The 16,789-nt window shown below is 40.9% G+C and overlaps 1 protein-coding gene across 1 annotated transcript; it reads right to left on the minus strand.

The window, feature by feature from the left end:
* Positions 1-761: 761 nt before the first annotated feature.
* pde11al (phosphodiesterase 11a, like) lies at positions 762-15,515 on the minus strand. Its single transcript, XM_026999991.2, is given in 20 exon segments — positions 762-2,517; positions 2,603-2,686; positions 2,855-2,929; positions 3,087-3,150; positions 3,242-3,319; positions 3,694-3,794; positions 4,472-4,562; positions 4,806-4,915; positions 5,128-5,235; positions 5,559-5,705; positions 6,442-6,492; positions 6,607-6,699; positions 6,865-6,932; positions 7,048-7,123; positions 7,874-7,994; positions 8,305-8,369; positions 8,910-9,050; positions 9,469-9,558; positions 11,009-11,167; positions 14,678-15,515. Coding segments are annotated over 20 exon segments (2,808 nt in total). The 5' UTR covers positions 15,452-15,515; the 3' UTR covers positions 762-2,205.
* Between the last annotated feature and the right edge of the window lie 1,274 nt (positions 15,516-16,789).

The following is a 16,789-nucleotide window of genomic DNA, read 5'->3' on the forward strand; positions in this document are numbered from 1 at the left end:
GTTCCTCAAAACGTCTCTTTAAGTGAAAATATTTCGTTGGAAATATTAAAGCACCTCGGTACTGAACGTATTCAACTACTCAAGAATTCAAACATAAACATGTAAACATATATGCAATCTAATTACACTTTAGCCAAACTTGTAAAACACTCATGATATGTTTACAGACTGCTCTGGGAGTCTGTGCGGCGATTCTTTCAGTCCTGATTGGATATTTTTTCCCTGGCTCCACCCTGCAACCTCCTACTGACTACCACCCACAGCTGTTTCTCATTTTTGTATGGACTGGGACTCCCATCTGTACTCCTTTGTTTAGCCCTGTTGTTTGTGAAGTTCATTGCTGTGCATTTCTGAACTTTGTTCTATTTTTTCCCAATTGTTTGAACACATAGACCAGTCATATACACCCCATGTGAGCATATGATGACACAAAGGAATATTATTATCAATATTAATCCCAATTAGAAAGCATGTTTTAGCCTTAATATTCTTTGCTTATATCAGAAACCTTCCACCTACAGCTGTATTACACAGTACGCTTTTCATTACTGTCATGTTATAACTGCATTGTATAGATCCTGAATGTGTGTCAACAGCCATAAATCAGCACACAGAGGCTCATTTTTAATCAGTTTTCTCTATTTACAAAAGTGCCTGAGGAAAAGTGTTGGCTCTGAGGCTGATTACAGAACGCTGTGTATACGCATTACAAACTGCACAGTAATTCATTGTTCGTTGTATATTTTGCATTTATTGAAGAAGGAGAAGGAACATCGGTCCTGTATAGAGACACAAAAATGTTGTATCAACATTATACAAGTTTCAGAGTAGCTAATAAATGATAAAAAGCTTTATTCCCACCCAGACCTCACAATATGAATATAAACTCTTTTCTAAATGTCAAAGATGATAAATGCAAAAAAAATACGAATATTAATGATGACACCAATCATTTTTAAAATATGGTGCACAAGTGACAGGGCACACAAGGTAGCTGTATGCATGCTGGTCAGTCACAAGACAACCTGAAGTTTCACATTTCCCATTCAAAGCCAGAAGCAGCGCAGAGCAACTTGCAATGCTGAGAGATTCCACTTCTGGTTACAGTGATTCCACAGAAAAAAAAAAGCCATACAGCTCAACACATCTTAACAGCTGTGGATTACAGGCTGATAATGCCTAATTACATGAGAACAAACTGTTATGTAGATTCAGCTTAGCAAGGCTGCATTTTACTTTGGTTTGCCTTGTGGTTCACTCAGCGGTCTGCCTAGCACACGTTGTTTTAGGACGGGATGCACACGTGAGACCGGAACACTAAACAAGGTGCGATTATGAGACTGAGTATTTGAAAAACAAAGGGGCTCAGTGTGGTCCATCTGAGCTCCGCATAAAGCATATATGTTAAGATACAATAATCTTAATCTTAACAGAGGACACTAAAAACAAACATACAGAATATATAATACATTATATAGTTGCCATGTTGTAGAATTGGCACTGTTTGTAGTTGTATTGGCTATGCAGGAAAATGAATAAAGGCATTATGAATGTGATGAAAGTTCATATGTAGTGACACTGGGTAAAAGGCAATACACTGAACAACCGTTGAAACATTAGCAGAACTTTCTTTGAGTGTTGTAATGAACAAGTGGCATAAAATCACAGTGATATCAATTCACACATTCAATTTAATTTAGGATCACAGTATTATCTATTCAGGCAGACTTGTGACCTGAACTTCTTCACACATTATGATCAAATATAGTTTAGCCATACCATTATCCATTATGGTGTCAGTGATTAGATGTAGTTCATTTTTGCATTTTCACTGATGCAATAGAAACAATCTAGTCACCACAGAGCAACACACAGACAAACAGAAGACTACAGAACTAGAGAGCATCACAACTACAGTCCAAAAGCAGTCCACAAGTCTCCTGACTAACACATCATTGTAGAACATCTGTGCTTTTGACAAGGGTACGTAAGTGGCATTAATTAGTACTGTCATATGAACCAGTAAGCAAGGTTGCTCCATTATGATGAATAAACCAAGTAATGTTTCAATTTTATTGCTTTGTTGCAGAGTTGTGTTTGGTTTTGATGCTTTCAACATTTTAGATATTACAAAGCAATGATTTTGTGATTTTCCATTTTACAGACTAAAAGCAGAATGTTCTCCATTTTTCAATTCATTTTCCCTTATTTTTGACCAATTGCGATTGATGATGACTTTTGATTAGACGTGGTTTGATTTGACTCTAGTTCCAGTTCCAGTCTGTGGGTGGTCTCTTTATTTTAAATAGTCACTGAAGTTTCATATGTCTCTGATCTCACGACAGATTGTGTGCTTTGATGGGATTCTTTTTCTTCTCTTGCCTCTGGACCAGGATTGGTGGGTTCCAAGGCATGCCATGCTCGCTGATAGGACAGACAGAGTTCCTCCCACTTCTTGCGATTCGCATCTATCCCATCTACCATTGGCTGGAGCTTCCTATTCAACTTCACCAAAGCCTTTCCAAAAACATGCCCATTAACCATCCAAACCAACAAAAGCAAACATCAATGCTATAACTCTGTTCGACTTATTTTTGTGTACCTCATATAGTGGCTTACAAATCCCATCAATCCACTCCAGCTGAAGGGAAGGAAGTTCGTCTTTACGGTTGTGGTCAAAAATTGCCTGGGGAAAAAGGGGATGGGATGCCAAGTGATTTCTGCAATCGATTCGCAATATGCTTTTCAAATTGCATAGGTTCATTTCAGAGATTGTAAATGTGTTATTGGGGAGGAGTGCAGTCATGGAAATGATACCCAAAGGAGACCAAACCAAGGAGCAAAAAACACTTACAGATGGTGTCAGCTTCAGCTTAGGCCTTTCCCTGTCACTCTGTTCAAAGAACTCGCTGGTCACCAACTCTGCCACCTGCCATGAGAGACCAGGCAGTGCCTTACGCTTTTACTCCCTTACTGCCTTTACTACACTTCATCATTCTCTTCTTGGGCCTGTTAGAGACATATACTGCACATGACTCTGTTCAACCACCAGATTGAGGCTGGAATGCAGAGAAAGTCAATCCTACCTGTTTAGAGATGTCCCATGGTCGAGTCACTGCACCCAAGTCACATGCTGTCATCAGCATAGACCTGTTAGAGACATTTTCATATTGCAGCAATAGTGTGTGTGGCTTCAGTATAATGAAATGGCATAAAACCTCTTAAACATGGCGTAGGTTACCGTAAGATGTCTCTGTGCTCTTGATTTGACCAGCTGAACTCCCCAGACAGCACCCACTTAAAAAACTTTGTTCTTTTTCTGTTATGTCAAAGATTAGAAAGATAGAAGATTAGACTGTTGGTAAAACAAAAATAAATAAATGAAACTAGTTGCAAGAAAAAAATAACATTTTCTCTGTATGGCTTAAAATATGGTTCTTATTGCAACCATTTTTTAGTTTATTTTCTAATCACATCAGCCATATGTAGGAGACAGAGAGACCAGCTTATTGTCTCTGGCCAGGGGGTGCTAAGATGGGACTTTAGATACCTCTGTTCCATTGGCGCCCCTCTGTGGATGCCTTATGTATTACGTGTGTGAGTGTATGAGAACAGGTCAGTGCAACGTAAGAGACTGTGTGCACTTCAAAGCTCTTTTGCCGGGGACAATTCTGAAGGGCCTGAAGAACTTACTGGAAATACAGGGTGAGATCTGTGGACAGAATCGCCTGCTTTAGGAGCCGCATCATATGGCTGTACTCTTTAGAGGAGAGGTTGGCAAAAATGTTATGACCCTGTTGACAGAACAGCGCATTTGTTTTACATTAGCCTGTAGGCTTTGTTGCATAGTGCCAAAATGATGTAACCATGCAAAATGTTTTGCAGGGAAAGAAAGTAAGGTGCAAATGAATGCTACATAAAAATGTCAAAGAGATACCATATCCAGACACCAAACTCTTGTTTGCTCCAAACTTCAAAAGAAAAAAATACTGGAAAGGGGGAAAAAATGATGTAATATGTGCATCCACGCCAGTTAAATTAAACATATGGCCAACCAACCAACCCTCTGTGCCCTGAGATTCAAACAGAGACAGCCTGTCATTCCCTAAAAATATTGTGCTTTAATGAAACATTTTTCCCCTCTTTAATGGTACAGGCCCAAGAGGGAATCTCCATAGCAGTTAATTGGCTAAAGTATCTCTGTATGCAGAAACAGGAAATTGATGCAGAGCTTTGCAGTTTCTAAACAGCTAAGGGCTGAAGCAGCCTATTAATCCACTTTGGCAGTCCTTCAAATTCCCTTCCACCACTGTAACATACATGAAGTGAATGCAGAAATGAATCACCTATGGAAAATAAAAAAGCCACGTCTGTCCAAAGAGAGGCCTGGGCTCACCGAAAAGTCATGTCATCATTTTAAGGCCACTCTCACTGGTTTTCCAGAAACAGTAAAAGTAGTTGCCATGGTCACCTCACTCTGTAGGATCATGACAGCGTGGTTGAAGTGGTGATGCTCAAGGGTGGCTGACGTTCCATACAGCAGTGCTAGTGCGGATCCTGACCTGCAGGGGGCACTACAAATCACTTACAAGTCATTGCAGTTTGTATTACATTTACATCTTACATTTACAAAAGCTCTTATCCAGAGAAACATACATATATTTTTTAACAATATTTTTCAATCAATAACAGCGGTGTAATGCCACCCGTTCTGACAATGTGTGTCAAGCGTTATCTTAAAGGAGAGATTATATGGTACAAGAATGCATAAGTCTGCTTTTCCTGTCAGGCTGCTCTTGGCTCACTTGGCCTGAAAGGCATTGTTAGTCCCACGGTGATCCAGATCATGGCAGAGACACCCCACCATCAGTGCCAGAGTCTCTGTGTCCGTCAGAACATCCTGGAACCCTGCAGTCTACCAAGAGGACAGGCATATCTTTTTAGTACAGTAGTCAAGACTCCTTTGGTTTTACAAGTCCGGTGTTCCAGTGAATTAGGAAAAACCTGTTCTGAGCTTTACATCAGTGTTAGAAACCCACCCTTTTAATCCATCAAAAAATTGGTCACACTCCCACTTACCTGAAAAAACGCCTAGATTAGTCTGAATGTGTAATGACATGGACTCACTGTGATCATGAGGTACATGCACTGGGCGACATTAAAGGCGTGCCTCCAGTTGTGGTACACCACAGTGCGGTAGTTCTTCCTCACGGTGAGCAACCAGCGGTACAGCACCTGGCCAGGGGGAGGAGTGTGTGACAAAGCCCCGCCCCAGACCCTGCCTTTGATCGTTCAATCACACAGAGCCTCTAGCCTGAGCTCATGTCAGCCTGTGGGACGTTACTCCACCATGGTACCATGCGTTACGGTGTTATGCGTTGACTACCAACATGTACCTGCGCATATTTTTATGCGTATATGTGTATTTACTCTTTATGCATCAGCTTTCCATAGTGCCATTACAGAGTGTAAGTGGCGTTAGTGAGCCTGAGTCCAGAAGTGACTGCTCCGGAGGCAAAGAACATTATGATCTCTTTTCCCCAGGTGCCCACCCTCACCTCGTAATCAATTTTGAATTTCTGCACGACCCCAAGCTCCAGGAACATCCGCAGGGAGGCAGTGATCATGCCATCATTGTCGAGCGAAAAGTCATTAAAGTGGAACTCGTCAATGCCCAGCTCACTGCTCAAGGGGATCTTGGCAGCCTGATAGAGGGAGAGATAGAGAGGGAAGGAGAGAGAGAGAGAGAGAGAGAGAGAGAGAGAGAGAGATGGAAAAGGCCTTAAACATAGCCAAATAATCCCAATAACACCACAGTGAAAAATGATTAAACCCCCCGGCGGGTCCAGACCCACTGAGATCAGATGCAAAGTGTGCTGTGCTACACTGTGCTGTCTCAATAAGAAATGCTTCAGCCTTCCACATAATGGCCTTCCAAAGGTACATTCAGGGAAACCAAGCATGGCGGGCATAGGTGTTTTCCTTGCATCTAGTTTCTCCACTAATATTTGAGTGTAATGTCAAGTTTTCATCAACTCCCTCATATCACACAGCAACTAAACTTTCAGTAACAACACCCCTAAAGAGCTAAGGATGTAGAGAATGTGTCTGAACTGTGTTTCATTCACTGGGTGGAGGACCCCTGAGGAGTCCAATCACTGAGCTTCTTATTCTGGCACGTTTTATTCCCGTAGCTCATATATTATAATCCTTACGTAATGGCAAAAACATCTTGTGTGTTCCCCACCCAGATATAGGCAAGCCCCTGCCCTGGGCTTCAGGTTTATTCTTATGTTCTCTTGACAATGTTTTCAAAACATTATACAGAAAAGAATTATTGCCTACTTTATGACATCCACATCATTTTGCTGTGAGTGATTACAGCCTGTTATTTAAACAGTGGAAGTTGACAGCCGCTGTGGTTAGTTTGACCAGAAATACCTTGAGCTGAGCCACCTCCACCTTTGAGCATGTAGCATGATAAGACAGCATCTGAAGGCACAGATACAACACTGGCGTACATGCAGCCTCACACAGTCTGTAACATGACAGATTCTCGAAAATGACTGAATATTGATCAGCCCAATAGGACAGGATCCAGCTTACATCCAGTGCTACAGACTGCTTAGCCCAGGTCTTCTCTGCTTGGTTGTACATCATTGTGTTGTTAATACCAAGGCCACAGAAGATAACGAAGGCCTGTGACAAACACAACATGTGGTTATCATAGAATAGAGGCATGTGATGAATAATGAATGCGCTTCTTCTGTTTGATGTTCACTTACATTATCTTCATAAAGCATGGAGCTAAGGAGGTCAGTAAAATGCTTGTTTATAAAATATGTAATACATCAGCAAACACACCTCAAACAGCCTTTGATCTGCATTGTTGAATGCCTTCCTGTCCAAGCGATTAAGAATCTGGGCAACACCTTGAAAGCGTAAGAGGCTTGGGTTTGTTTGTTTGTGTGTTTCTGTAAATGAGAGTTTGTATATTTTTGTGTGTGTGCGTGTGTGCATGCATTAATTACTATTCCAGAAACTCACCAATTATTTGATGGGTTCTGTTCCAAATAGGGACACACAGCACTGATCTGAGATGAAAACCTGAAGCCTGGTCAGCCTGTAAACAAACACAGTACATGTGTGAATGTGTATCTATGCATGTGAAAACAAATGACAGCAAAACTAGCAAGCCATTTTTACTTTTGTTCATCTGAAGTCATTGCTATGAGTTGGCCTTATAGGCTTTGATTAATAATAATAATAATAATAGGTTAGATTTATATAGCACCTTTCACAAGAACCCAAGGTCACTTTACTAAAACAAAAAAGAAACACAAAACCAAAAAATACCAAAATATAAAATAAGCCAGACAAAATTCAGTCCGGCGTGGTGGTGGAAAATGAGTGGAAGTACTGCACAGAGAGAACAGATGTAGGAACAGAGTTTCACAGAGAGGGTGCTGCCAGCCATGGTGGACAGTCTAAACCTGAGGACAGTAAGGAGACCTGTATCAGAGGACTTTAGTGTACGAGATGGAATGTACAGATGTGAATGACATAAGAGAGATTACTGAGGTAGGAACAATTATGGCTTTTTAAGCTCCTTCCTGAGCATGCGGAGCTTGACAGTAATGTCCTTCTGTGTGTGACAGGTGAAAAGTTATTTATTTAGTACACAGACAGCATATTTCTTTTTTTGCTTCACTTTCTATTCTTTACATATTCTGGGTTTAATTCCACTAACAACACAACAGTGTCTTCTTTATCTTAAATGGGTATCCAGACATGTCTTGTGCGCAAGTGAATATATGTGTGTGTGTGTGTGTGTGTGTGTCTGGGCATACATGTTGGTGAATAGTTGGTCTACCTCAGCATCAAAGCGTGGATCCTGACACACATCACTGATGTTGACGGGCAGGCCTGTGGATGCCACCAGCTCAGCAATACTGTTATTGATCAGCCAATCAGAACATGACACCTTTTCCATGCTGACTTCATCAAACACACACACACACACACACACACACACACACACACACACACACACACACAAAGAACTTTGTTTGTCTTTTCAAAGTCCTACAGCAATCACATAAATTCCCACTGCAGATACAGTGGTGTAACTACTGCAGTGTTCTTGCAATAACCTTTATATCTGATCAGTGCTGTTCACTCCTGGACCACCGCTCACAGTACTTCACAGTGGGCTTCCACAGCCGCGTTGCTTGTGCAACTGAACACCTTGTAAGGGGAGCTCCTGCAGAGCGAGTATTCACACAGATGAGGTGGAGGGCTCACCTTATCTCCTGATCCTCACTGCACAGTGGAGACATGAGCTCAAAGGTCTTAGAGAACTTCACCACCTACCAGGCACAGAAGGAGTTTGATGAATAAGGAAATGATTGTAAGACGAAGGGCATACATTTTATTTCAATGTTGGAGGAGATAATAAACAGTACAGTTCTCAAGAGCAATTCCTGAGCGGACGCCACATGTGCTACCAAAAGTACTGCTGTTTTAAATATACATATAAGCTACAGATTTTAGTATGTTCAACCAGTTATACCAAGGATACCCTGTAAAAGGCACACTATATATGGGCGTAGATTTCCTAAGTGCAATGACTATGGTGTGATGTCATCTAATAGCATCTTGCGATCCATCACTAAGATGGCTTCAGTAACCTGTATCATAAATACTGTACGTCTGGTATTTGTAACAAACTAAAACCGCTTAAAAATAGAATACAACAACGATACACGTCCCGCCATAGACAGACAGACAGACAGACAGACAGATAGACAGACAGATAGACAGACAGATAGACAGACAGATAGATAGATAGATAAGATAGATGATGCCATCATGTGGAGAAAGAAGAGAGAGTAGTGGGAGCATCTCACGGGCGAGTGGATGTCCTCGAGCAGTAGCACGGAGCAGCGCTCACACTGCAGCAGCTTCAGTGCTCGCTGCATGATCTTCCTCACAATCTTCTCCAGGTCTGTCTGCTCCTCAAACAGATCATTCACCACCTCCAGAAGAGCCTGCAGGAACAGCACTGCCACTTTCACAGCTCTCGAGGACATTCGGCCATTCAAAACTTAACTCATGCTGAAAATAGCCAGACCTTAAATTACATGTCTAGAGTTTACACAGAATATTTTCACAGATTTTGTAGTGCTGTACAAAGCAATGATGATCTTTAAAACAGCCTCACAATGTAGGGGATGGCTTTGAAACCACTGACAAATCATCAAAGCAATTATTTGCTTTTTGTTTTGACATGTTTTTGTGTATAAACTCTCAACACTTTAACACTGTGTACAGTATGAAAGATCAATCCAGCCTGCTCAATAAAAGCAAGACTAGGAGTCAGGTAAGAAATCTGGAGTCATCCTGAACTCCTGATTGCCTTATTCACCAGCACTCTCCAGTCTGCCGGCAGCGCTGACAAGCTCTTACCCTGCTTCTGTCATACTCTCGGCGGGACTCGGAGAAGAGCTTGGCGTTGGAGATCGATATTCCACAGAAGGGGAGATACATTTGAAGCACCTGAGTAGAGAGACAGACAGCTCCTCAAAAGCCTTGAGCAGTGATTATGCATGACAGACAGAAATGTCCTCACTCTGACCACACTGGACAAAACTACTTATAACTACAATAAAGAGCTCCAATCATCATACTTGTGGTAAAAAGGAAGGACAATATTTGATTTTAAGTGACCTAATAGACTCAAAGTGTATGAATACTCAATATTAATACAGCAATAATAATAAAATATGTGTGTCATATTGTCAGCCTGTCACACCCTTGCTGGCTCTACTCCTAATGAAGTATTGATTAGAAAAAGTACATTGAAGTTGGTTATGGAAATGACTGAGTGGTTGATCAGCACTGCATAGCACTACAGCAGAGCTTACTGTTGCTGGACGTTGTCTGCAGGAACACCTGTGTGTCCCCGTCTTAGGCTGTAAAAAGCATGCTAAGTAATCAGTAACTGATGCTGGGTTTATTTATTTAGCATTAAAGGAATTAAAACTGTTCAACAGTTTCTCTTAGAGCATATAAAGAGATTTAAATCCTCAGGCCATTTCTCTGAATATTAAATTCTTAGTTGCTGATTTTATTAAAATGTTCAAATGTTTTAAGCTGTATTAATACAGCATAAAAATGTATTACCATTAGAGTGTTTTATAGTCTGTTATAATACTACTGGGATTTTTACCAGTACAAGAATAACTGAATCAGATTAAACCTAATTCTGACATCTGCTGCACACAGTGTAAAATGATTCAGCACCTCAAAAAGTTGCAGGTTGAATGATGGATTTTATGGGGGTCATTTGGTGCTCAGTACCCATCCTCATGTTGATTAAAAGTTATACAAGTTCTGTGTTACATTAGTTTGTATACACACGTACGGGGGTGGGTGTGTTTGTGTGTGCGTGTGTGTGTGTGTGTGTGTGTGTGTGTGTGAGAACACTGTTTAGCAGAATGACAACGTAATACATCAGACTCAGAGCATCAGAGTGTAGCATCTTTCACCCTAAACCAATCAGACTAGGAGACAGCAATTCTAGGCATGTCTCCTCTATATGCTTCCACTATCTGCAACAGTTCTCATTCTTGTACTTTTGCTTTGAGAAAAAAAAAAAGCTTTTAATTTCTTAGGAAGAGGATGGCTGTAGGAAGCTAACCCTACTGAAGACTCTACATCAGGCTTCCAGAATGGAAACATTTATAACCACGGGCGAACTGGCGTAAGGGTATGGAGTTTTCAAAGCATGATTTCAAAGATTATGTGAGCAAGCTCTTTTGTTGTTTTAGAAACATTTCTAATAATCGATTACAGGCTACCTTCACTATAACACTGTCTGCATTGCGTGGTGGAACTTCCAGCTGTCTTCCTGATGCAGCAACTCAGGAGTGACTGTGCGCGTGACGGTGTGCAGTGTATCAGGTCCTCGGTGTGAGTCCTTGCTAGGGAAGAGAGAGAAACTCACCCTTTCATCATCTTCGGTGAAAGGAGTTCCGGGGGGCTTTTTGTTGATGGCCTGCACTACTCCGATGACCTCCCCATCACTGTTACAAATGGCCGTGCACAGGACTGACTGAGTCTTGTAACCTGTCAGCTTGTCAATCTCATCGCTAAAACGATGGTCCTGCAGAATATGGACAGTTACAGGAATGTGGGCCTAGGTGGTGGAAAGATGTTTTTCTTCTAGAACACAGAATGACAGTAAATACGTGTGTATAGGTGGGTTTGGCTTTTTCAGTGGCTTATTGCTTTTAAAAAATGTGTTGTGCAAAGAGTCTCCGTAGTTGTGACGGATGTGTCACTTAAAAGCTGGCGACATGTCAGTTTAAGGGGCCAACGTATTATGCCTAAGCCTCTCTGTGTGCCTGTAAACAATATACCTAGTAGGCTGTGCCTATATCAGTTGGTGGTAAAATGCAAAGCTGTCAGCTACACACCAATTCAATACAATGTTATTTGTAAGCTCCAGCTGCATCAAAGCAGAAGTTGCCACAAGCAGCTTTGCACAAATCTGTGTCTAGACTCCTATCAAATAACTCATACAACTCATTTTTGAGAACTGAGCCACAAGTTTCCAAGATACCAGTTAAGACACCTTTGCTGGTAACCTCTGGTAACTGGATAAACTCCATAACTTTCCAATAATATGCAGGTTTAATGTAAAGTTATTTTCATCTTCTGAGTGTAGTAATTTCACGAAAGCTACCTCTTTCCCTTCTCCAATTTCAATGATAGAAATATCATTAAGTTGCAGTAATTAAAAGGACTTGGTTTCACCTTACATTCTGGTGAACCTCATACTCGTGCTTATTTAGCTAAAGCGTCCAACTGTAATTTCCATTCATATTGTCAATTGTCGTCAAAATATATGCTCGGCGATTACTTTTCCACTTTAATGAAGTCTTTAGCACAGCTACGTTTTTATACAATGTACATTTCTGGACACCTCGCTCAGCATTTACACTAGTGTGCTGATGTCCGACTCGTGGAGGAATCGTTCTTTTGAAACGTGCGCTGAGCTGAAGAGATCTAATGCACACAAGCTGAACCAACGTTCACCACTCACTCGTGAGTTAAAAGTGATAAACGAACTAACCGAGTATGCGCATATATATTTTACGATTTTTTTTCATTTAATTTTTTCTTGTTTTATGAGAGATACTTAAACTGAACACTGAACGCAGTATGAAAACTCACTTCACTGATAAAGACAGACTAGTGAAAATGGTTTGTCGCTACATTTACTATCATGTACTACTTTTGATATTTATATTTGGAAAATTATTAAACACTTAGAAACAAAATTGTGATTCCAGTTAAGAAAACCCTAAGCATGGTTCTAACATATACGAGTTCAAATATTTGTGTGGAGCAATTCGGATGTTAAAGACAACCGCATCAGCGTTCCTTTCCCGGGTGAATATGAATCAGTGGAATCGGACGAGCGATTCTTTACAACAGTTAATTCAACAGAAACAGAATCGGTTCTGGAATTGCATCACTTCCAATCACTATAGCGACTGACAGCCCAAGGAAGGCACGCCCAATATCAGTGAGTTGACGCTCTCTCATTATTATACACGATTACAGACTTTTATATAGCTACACACCCTGTCTTTAATGTGTGTCATTAATCACTGTTCGTGGAGTGATATAGAAAGGGAACTATGGGCTTCGAAATCCATTTGTAACAGACTATAGGTATACGATACATGTTCGCAAAAGGTAAATCCGGAGGGCTGGACTGGTTGCTACAGGTGACGATTTGGAAAGGCTGCATTTAGTCATGTTATAATGATGTTCTCTGTTTAGCTAGTAGATGGGACAGCTCGACCACAGAAAGAAAAAGGTTCTAAAAGTGAGACGTCTTCCGGGAAAATTAGGATTCTCAGACGTTTTAAAGGCTAATCACCAGCTAATATGAAATTGTCAAATACATCAACACAGCAAAAGATGAGTTTCTATCTTGTGATTATGAGTTAGGAAACTTTTTTTATATAAACTTAAGGAATACTGCTTAAAAAGTTATTGTTTTGTCTCACCCGCTATCATAAATGCCATCCGTGCGACAGACAACTCAAAACTAAACTGTAGGTGTGCAGAGTCGTGCTCGCTTCACGCTTGAACATTAACCTACAAGTCTGGGATGTGCGGAGTCGTGCTCGCAGGACGACTTGATCTTAAGACTGATGCTTTCCTAACAATATGGGCATGTAAAGAAACTAAGAAGAGGTATTCAAGAGCCTCTGTGTGCATGGAAGTAAACGGTAAGTTCAATTACTTCGCCCATTTAGCTACATTAGCTAGCCTACTTACCTAACTGACTGACTTGCTAAGCTTGGTGGCTCAAACAATAGCTACTGGGTTAAAACGACTCCACGTAGATTACGGAGATTTACATAGTAACTTATGAATGTGAATTTGATGTAGACCACCTTTACAACAATAATAACAATATGTGTGTTTAGCTAACCTAGCTACTGTCATTAGTAAGCTAGCACAGTGCAGGGTATCGTTATTTAGTTAGTTAGCTAGTTAGATAAGCTAACCTACATTTCCCATAACGATCCATCATCTTTCCAAACACTTGAATGGTTTGAACTTTGTCATGTTTTTGTTTTTTTTCCTCCATTGTTCCATTCCATTGGAGTTGGCACTAGAAATTCACTGGACTCAGCCACGCAGAACAGGATGCACATACATTTTAAGGCTAGAGACATAACCTAGACACATGATTATTCTATCAAGAAATATATTAGACCACTAAAGCAAATACATTAGCTAGCTATCTTAGCTAAAACATTCGTTATTAGCAAAGGGGAGCACTGCTAAACTAACTAGTTAGATAGCTAGGTAGATGACAAGATAGTAAAATGATTGCTAATAGACAAGACTACCTTTAGTAATGTTTTTTTACTTTTATGATTAGTTTTCAGTATAATGGCTAACATAAAAGGTTTTTACCAGTCGAAATTCCCCATTCTGGCTGCTGGTTCAGGTTCTTCTATATCTGGCTCAAATCTAAATGATTTAATTTCATTGTTATGATATGCAGTCAACCCCACTCACTGCAGATTCATCAAATTATATCTTCTGAAGAACCAGCACTGGAAAATTCGCAGTCCAAGTCAGTTATAATGTTGTTAGATCGCGGCGTTGTTAACTGGTTTCCGCCAGTGACGTCACTCGACAACTTTCTGGAATTTCCGGAGCGACTTCGGGTTTTTCCGTCACTTTACTTGAATTCGTCATTTTTTAAGAAGTGAACATGCTGTTTTTGTTTTAATTCACTTTTTTTTCTTCAGTAGCTACGATAATGTAAAATGTTCAGGGAGGTCCATTAGGTGGTGCTTAGCCTTTAAGGCAGTTAATGTAATCCGGTTTCTCTTCCCATTTACAGTAGTTACACCGAAGAGCCGTTCTTTTTACACTACGAACGGTTTGTGGTATTTAGATTGCCATATGTAGCCCGCCACTACAATAAAAACGACTGATAAGGTTTATATTTTTGCGAACTTTGTAATTAGTCTATATCTTTTGGTAAATGCATTATACTGAAAAATATTAACATGTGTTAAATTATAGTCTCCTTGTTTGTCTAAATATGAATTACGCGCGTGGTGGGGGTGATTACCTCGTACGCGTTTGGGATGTTGACAGTCTCGCCGTGCTCTGCAACATAGCCTATGATGCCCTTTCTCCACTGGACCTGCACCTCGTTGGAGTTCAGGGTATTTGAGGACGGTCGCGCTATGGTTCCCAAGTGCACATTAAAAAACTAGGACACGAGCGTTTTCTTGTGAGAGGGTCCCTCTACCAGAAACAGCGAACACCTGTCCGCATTCACCATTATGCACACGTTAAAAAGGATCTTGTAGCTAAGGTTTGTCATGTCGAGTTCATTTGAAATGTCTTTGACCAACTCGAGAAAGAACTCTCTCTCGTTCGACTGCTTGAGCCTGTATTTGTAGTCGATAGCGCTGGAGGCGTACTGTGGCACACTGACCCTGGACTCGAGCAAGGCTCTCAGGATGTGCGCCGTTGTCGGGGGCAAGGAACTGGCTTTCCGCAGAAGCGCGCGGCGTCTCACGCTGGAGTGCGATTCGTGAGCGGAAAGACTGACGTGCTCGTCGTAGGTTAGGTGCGCCGTCATCTGTTTGGACCGGGCGAAGTTCTGCCGCAGCTCCATATGGGACGCCCGACGTTTCAGTCCTTCGGGATTTGAGGGCCGAAGAGGGTCTTTGGCGACCTCTCGCTTTTCTTCCCCTGAAGAGGTTTTGGATGGTTGATGCTCCTTTAGCCATCTGCTCAATGTGTCGCATTTTCCCTTGCGGATAAGATATTCCTCAACGAGATCCGGGTGGCTATCCAAAAACGCCTCAATGTCAGAAAACTTAAAAGTTGTCATTACGAAAAAAAAATGCTTGTAAGAAAAAAATACGTGAAATTCCGCGTTCTTTATTTAATTTATTTTTTTTACAATCCCTTACTGCCCTCAGTGAGTAAGGTGTCCAAGGTTTCAACTGATAGCCTAGTAATCCGCATCTCACTAATGCAGTTGCAACCAATAACACCCCCCCCCCCATCCACAGCACACACACAGTTCGTGTCTCAGATTTTCACTTCACCACTCTCTTTGCTCTTGCTTCGCTCTTCGAAGTAAATAAATAACACTGCTAATTTTGTAACGCGTAAGTACACCAAGCAATTTGTATGGGTAAATTGTCAGGTAAAACTGAAATTTCTCCGGTGAGGCACCATCAGCACACGGGTCCAGCAAACACTGCTCCCAAATAAACACAAAATCAAACGGAGACTTTACAGAAGTCCCATGTGTTAATTAACATTTAGCTCCAGAGTTCATTTGTTTCTGGCTGGACTTTAACGAACACTGTAGGTGAGGATTTTGCTGTGTTGCCCACGGTTGTCCAGTTGTCTTAATGCGCACGAGATTTACTTTTTAACCGGGAATAATTTAATATGCATAATTCAGTTCTCGTTCTCGTTTATTCCTTTAGGTTATTTTTTTTCTGCGGGGTGACGATGCTTCCCAGATTTTAGTGAGTATACGCTTCCAAATTGGGACACATGCGTCTATTCTCTCTCTCTCTCTCTCTCTCTCTCTCTCTCTCTCTCTCTCTCTCTCTCTCTCTCTCTCTCTGTGTGTGTGAACAGAGAAAGGAAAAGGAAGTGATAGAAAAGAATATCCCCCACATACCTTCAACACCTCAAGCAAAGCAATCTGTCAGTTTACATGCAACATATGTCCATATTCCAGTATAAATTCCATATATATATATTCCAGTATATAGTCCATATTCCTTAAATGTTACTTGTTGTATAGTCATCCAAAAACATTATCCGTTATATAATTATATATTAATTATTAAAACTGCAATTCAATTTAATTCATGTTCGCATTATATAGAGCAATGCACATTTCACCCCTGAAAAATATTATCCATTATTCAATAAACTTGTATAATAACCTTACAATGCAATATACAATATAGCAACATCTGTTTTGAACTTCACTGTACCTTTTTAGATGTTGCAGCTTATGTTATAGTGAAATTAATGAATATGTGTACTGTTTCCTGCCAAGACTTATTTGCTTGAGAAACGTGACTGCATGTGCTGCGATAGCTGAATGCCATCCCCGTCAGCTCCAGTCAGCACTGCTGTTCGCTGAGTGACCTTGGCATCCGCAGCAGACTCTGCAGAAATGCGAGCGGTCCCACACGTC

Source organism: Electrophorus electricus, chromosome 10 (assembly GCF_013358815.1).
Source record: "Electrophorus electricus isolate fEleEle1 chromosome 10, fEleEle1.pri, whole genome shotgun sequence".
Lineage (NCBI taxonomy): Eukaryota > Metazoa > Chordata > Actinopteri > Gymnotiformes > Gymnotidae > Electrophorus > Electrophorus electricus.